The 6,000-nt window shown below is 54.8% G+C and overlaps 1 protein-coding gene across 1 annotated transcript in view; it reads right to left on the bottom strand.

The window, feature by feature from the left end:
- Positions 1–506: 506 nt before the first annotated feature.
- The window catches only part of LOC133362993 (1-phosphatidylinositol 4,5-bisphosphate phosphodiesterase gamma-1-like), a 48,144-nt gene continuing 42,650 nt past the window's right edge, over positions 507–6,000 (bottom strand). The window contains exons 30-32 of the mRNA XM_061581979.1: positions 5,253–5,446; positions 2,258–2,640; positions 507–889 (exon numbers count right to left, since the gene is read on the bottom strand). Of these exons, the coding sequence (XP_061437963.1) occupies positions 2,583–2,640; positions 5,253–5,446 (252 nt within the window). The 3' untranslated portion in view covers positions 507–889; positions 2,258–2,582. The remainder of the gene's footprint in view (positions 890–2,257; positions 2,641–5,252; positions 5,447–6,000) is intronic.

The raw sequence follows: 6,000 nt of genomic DNA, 5'->3' as shown, positions 1-6,000 counted from the left end.
TGTACTGTGTGTGTGTGTACTGTGTGTGTGTACTGTGAGTAGTGTGTGTGTGTACTATGTGTCTGTGTGTAGTGTATGTGTACTGTGTGTGTGTACTGTGTGTACTATGTGTGTGTGTAGTGTGTGTGCTGTGTGTGTGTACTGTGTGTAGTGTACTGTCTGTGTGTAGTGTGTATACTGTGTGTAGTGTAGTGTGTGTAGTGTGTGATGTGTGTACTGTGTGCAGTGTAGTGTGTGATGTGTGTACTGTGTGCAGTGTACTGTGTGTGTGTAATGTGTGTACTGTGTGAGTGTGTGTACTGTGTGAGTGTGTGTACTTTGTATACTGTGTGTACTGTGTACTATGTGTGTGTACTGTGTGAGTGTGTGTACTGTGTACTATGTGTGTGTACTGTGTGAGTGTGTGTACTGTGTACTATGTGTGTGTACTGTGTACTATGCGTGTGTAGTGTGAGATTCGCGGTAGATGGACGCAAACGTAACGGAAAAATGACCCCGAGACAGACTCCGTCTCTCTCGCTTCGTGATATCCGAGAGAATCAAGACGACACATTTTCCCCCTTCACGTTAAACAACAACAACGATAACGAGGACAACAACAACAACCAATAATAATTATTATAATTAGCGGAATAAAAATGTCTCCATATATTTAAGAACGCGGTGGACAAACTGAAAACGTGTAAAACCGGGGCCACAACCACCACCACCGCCACCACTTAAACCCTCTCCCCGCAACAACCTTTCCACAGGTTTTGTTACCCTGGCCACAACCTCGCCCTGGTCTAAAGTCCACCAACCACGGCCGAGCCAACATCACCATCATCATTACCTCAACCACCATCGTCACCACCTCCATCATCACCTCCATCATCATCATCGTCACCACCTCCACCACCGTCATCATCATCATCACCACCTCCATCATCGTCACCACCTCCACCACCTCCATCATCATCGTCGTCACCACCTCCATCATCATCGTCGTCACCACCTCCACCACCATCATCACCTCAACCACCATCGTCACCACCTCCATCATCATCACCTCCACCACCACCATCATCATCACCACCACCGTCATCATCATCACCACCACCGTCATCATCATCACCGTCATCATCGTCACCACCTCCATCATCATCGTCACCACCTCCATCATCATCGTCACCACCTCCATCATCATCGTCACCACCTCCGTCATCGTCATCACCACCATCGTCATCGTCACCGTCATCACCACCTCACCCACCATCGTCACCACCTCAATCATCATCATCACCTCCATCATTATCACCTCCATCATCATCATTATCACCTCCATCATCATCACCGTCACCATCGTCACCACCTCAATTACCATCATCATCACCTCCATCATCATCACCTCCATCGTCACCACCTCCACCACCACCATCATCATCACCACCACCACCTCCACCATCATCATCACCACCTCCACCACCGTCATCATCATCACCACCTCCATCATCATCGTCACCACCTCCATCATCATCATCGTCACCACCATCATCATCACCTCCATCATCATCACCTCCATCATCATCACCTCCATCATCATCATCACCACCTCCACCACCGTCATCATCATCACCACCTCCATCATCATCGTCACCACCTCCACCACCTCCATCATCATCGTCACCATCACCATCATCATCATCACCACCTCCACCACCACCATCATCGTCACCACCTCCACCACCGTCATCATCATCACCACCTCCATCATCATCGTCACCACCTCCATCATCATCATCGTCACCACCATCATCATCACCTCCATCATCATCACCTCCATCATCATCATCATCATCACCACCTCCACCACCGTCATCATCATCACCACCTCCATCATCATCGTCACCACCTCCACCATCATCATCATCACCTCCATCATCATCACCATCATCATCACCTCCATCATCATCACCTCCATCATCATCGTCACCACCACCACCTCCATCATCATCGTCGCCACCTCCACCACCACCATCATCGTCACCACCTCCACCACCGTCATCATCGTCACCACCTCCACCACCACCATCATCGTCACCACCTCCACCACCGTCATCATCATCACCTCCACCACCACCATCACCACCACCACCATCGTCACCACCTCCATCATCATCATCACCACCACCACCGTCATCATCATCACCACCACCTCCACCACCACCATCATCATCACCACCACCACCATCATCACCACCACCGTCATCATCACCACCTCCACCACCGTCATCATCATCACCACCTCCATCATCATCATCACCACCACCGTCATCATCATCACCACCTCCATCATCGTCACCACCTCCACCACCATCATCATCATCACCTTCATCATCATCACCTCCATCGTCATCGTCACCACCACCACCTCCGTCATCACCATCACCATCATCGCGTGGGGGCGGTGTGACGCTGGTTCCCAGGTGAGGACTCTGGAGTGGGTGAGGTGGTGGGTGAGGAGGGGGGGTCCTGGTAAGGAGGGGGGGTGCTGGTGAGGAGGGGGGGTCCTGGTGAGGAGGGGGGGGTCCTGGCGGGGGCTGTCAGTACTTGGAGGGGCCCTTCTGCTGGTGCTTGCGAGCCTGCTCCCTCTCCCGCAACCTGCACCCACACGCAGAGACACACGTGAGGCTGAGTGTACGCGGGTGAGTGTGCAGGTGAGTGTGCAGGTGAGTGAGTGGGTGGGTGAGTGAGTAGGTGAGTGGGTGAGCGAGTGGGTCAGCGGGTGGGTGAGTGGGAGTGTGTGAGTGTGGGTGCAGGTGAGTGTGTGTGAGGTGTAGTTGAGTGACAGTGTGGGTGAGTGAAAGTGCGGGTGATTAGGTGAGAGTGTGGGTGGTGGGTGGGTGTGAGTGAGTGAGAGGGTGGGTGATTGTGGGTGAGTGTGGGTGGGTGGGTGTGAGTAAGTGAGAGTGTGAGTGTGTGCAGGTGAGTGAGCCTGTGGGTAAACAGGTGAGTGTGTGAGTGAGGGTGTTTGAGCGTGTGAGAGTGTGGGTGAGGGTGTGTGTGAGTGAGTGGGTGGGTGAGTGAGTGAGAAGGTGGATGATTGTAGGTGGGTGGGTGGGTGTGAGTGAGTGCGGGTGGGCGAGCGTATGAGAGGGTGGGTGATTGGGTGGGTGAGTGTGGGTGGGTAAAAGTGTGGGTGAGCGTGGGTGGGTAAGAGTGTGGGTGAGTGAGAGTGGGTGGGTGAGTGGGAGTGAGGGTGTTTGAGTGTGGGTGAGTGGGTGGGTGTGAGTGAGGGTGTTTGAGCGTGTGAGAGTGTGGGTGAGTGAGTGAGAAGGTGGGTGATTGTGGGTGGGTGGGTGGGTGATTGGGTGGGTGAGTGTGAGTGGGTGGGTGAGTGAGTGGGTGGGTTGGTGAGTGAGTGAGTGAGTGGGTGGGTGAGTGGGTGAGTGGGTGGGTGGGTGAGTGAGTGGGTGGGTGGGTGGGTGAGTGGGTGGGTGGGTGAGTGGGTGGGTGGGTGGGTGAGTGGGTGGGTGAGTGGGTGGGTGAGTGGGTGGGTGGGTGGGTGAGTGGGTGGGTGGGTGGGTGAGTGGGTGGGTGGGTGGGTGAGTGGGTGGGTGAGTGGGTGGGTGGGTGAGTGGGTGAGTGGGTGAGTGGGTGGGTGAGTGGGTGGGTGAGTGGGTGGGTGAGTGGGTGGGTGGGTAGGTGAGTGGGTGGGTGGGTGTGAGGGTGTTTGAGCGTGTGAGAGTGTGTGTGTGGGTGGGTGAGTGAGTGAGAGTGTGGGTGAGTGAGTGAGAGTGTGGGTGAGTGTGTGGGTGGGTGGGTGAGTGGGTGGGTGTGAGTGAGGGTGTTTGAGCGTGTGAGAGTGTGGGTGAGTGAGTGAGAAGGTGGGTGATTGTGGGTGGGTGGGTGATTGGGTGAGTGTGAGTGGGTAAGAGTGTGGGTGAGTGAGAGTGGGTGAGTGAGTGAGGGTGTTTGAGCGTGTGAGAGTGGGTGAGTGGGTGGGTGGGTGATTGGGTGAGTGTGTGTGAGTGAGTGGGTGGGTGGGTGTGAGTGAGGGTGTTTGAGTGTGTGTGAGTGAGGGTGTTTGAGTGTGTGTGAGTGAGGGTGTTTGAGCGTGTGAGAGTGGGTGGGTGTGAGTGGGTGGGTGGGTGAGTGGGTGGGTGATTGGGTGAGTGTGTGTGAGTGAGGGTGTTTGAGCGTGTGAGAGTGGGTGGGTGGGAGTGGGTAAGAGTGTGGGTGAGTGAGAGTGGGTGATTGGGTGAGTGTGTGTGAGAGTGGGTGGGTGAGTGGGTGGGTGAGTGAGTGGGTGGGTGGGTGAGTGAGTGGGTGGGTGAGTGGGTGGGTGAGTGGGTGGGTGAGTGGGTGGGTGGGTGGGTGGGTGAGTGGGTGGGTGGGTGGGTGGGTGAGGGTGTTTGAGCGTGTGAGAGTGTGTGTGTGTGGGCGAGTGAGTGGGTGGGTGGGTGAGTGAGAGTGTGGGTGAGTATGTGGATGAGTGTGTGGGTGTGAGTGTGTGGGTAAGTGAGCATGTGTGTGAGAATGTGCGTGTGAGCGAGCGTGTGAGAGAGTGAGAGTGTGAGAATGTGAGTGTGAGCATGTGCGTGAGAGTTTGTGCGTGTGAGCGTCGTGGTGACATCACCACCACTTAGTGGCGAATGGCGGTTGTTGTTGTGTGAGTGTGAGCATGTGTGCGTGTGAGAGAGTGTGTGAGAGTGTGTGAGAGTATGTGTGCGTGTGTGTGAGAGTGTGTGCGTGTGAGTGTGAGAATGTGTGTATGAGTGTGTGCGTGTGAGAGTATGAGAGAGTGTGTGTGAGTGTGTGCGTGTGTGAATGTGTGCATGAGTGTGTGCGTGTGTGTGCGTGTGTGTGCGTGTGTGAGAGCGTGTGAGAGTGTGAGAGTGTGTGCGTGTGTGCGTGTGTGAGAGTATGAGAGAGTGTGTGAGAGTGTGTGTGAGAGTGTGTGTGAGAGTGTGAGAGTGTGTGAGTGAGTGTGTGAGTGTGAGAGAGTGTGAGAGAGTGTGTGAGTGTGAGAGAGTGTGAGAGAGTGTGAGAGTGTGTGAGAGTGAGTGTGTGAGTGTGAGAGAGTGTGTGAGAGTGTGTGAGAGTGTGTGTGAGAGTATGTGAGAGTGTGTGTGTGTGTGTGAGAGTGTGTGCGTGTGAGAGTGTGCGTGAGTGTGTACGTGTGTGTGTGAATGTGTGAATGTGTGCGTGTGCACGAGTGTGTGTGTGTGTGCGTGTGTGAATGTGAGAGTGTGTGTGTGTGAGAGACTCACCGCTCCGAGCGTGTCGCCGTGAGCTCCATGAGCTGCTCCTGCGCGTCCTCCAGCTCGCGCAGGCGCTGCTCGTAGCGCGTGACGCTGGCGGCGTCGCTGCGCCGGCTCTCGTACAGGATCACCTGGCTCTGCAGCTCCGTCGTGCGGTCGCGCAGCTGCTGGATCGACGAGTACATCTCCTCGTCGTCCGCCTCCTACGAGGGCGGCAAGGGGGGAGATGGCGTTCGGTATCTACTCGTGATTCTATAGGCTTACGTGTGAGGCTGTGCGTCTGTGTGTGACTAGTCTGTGGGTCTCTGTGTGAGTCTATGGGTCTCTGTGTGAGTCTGTGGGTCTCTGTATGAGTCTGTGGATTTATGTGTGAGTCTATGGGTCTCAGTGATGAGTCCGAGTCTCTGCTGTGTGATGAGTCTATGGGTCTCTGCTGTGTGGTGAGTCTATGGGTCTCTGCTGTGTGATGAGTCTATGGGTCTCTGCTGTGTGATGAGTCTGTGGGTCTCTGCTGTGTGATGAGTCTGTGGGTCTCTGCTGTGTGATGAGTCTATGGGTCTCTGCTGTGTGATGAGTCTATGGGTCTCTGCTGTGTGATGAGTCTATGGGTCTCTGCTGTGTGATGAGTCTATGGGTCTCTGCTGTGTGATGAGTCTATGGCTCTCTGCTGTGTGATGAGTCTATGGGTCTCTGCTGTGTGATGAGTTTATGGGTCTCTGCTGTGTGATGAGTCTATGGGTCTCTGCTGTCTGATGAG

This window comes from Lethenteron reissneri, unplaced genomic scaffold (assembly GCF_015708825.2).
Source record: "Lethenteron reissneri isolate LAM-NWPU_2019-01 unplaced genomic scaffold, ASM1570882v1 scaffold_1639, whole genome shotgun sequence".
In the NCBI taxonomy this organism is placed as follows: Eukaryota; Metazoa; Chordata; class Hyperoartia; order Petromyzontiformes; family Petromyzontidae; genus Lethenteron; species Lethenteron reissneri.
This window is presented reverse-complemented; position numbering and strand designations above follow the sequence as displayed.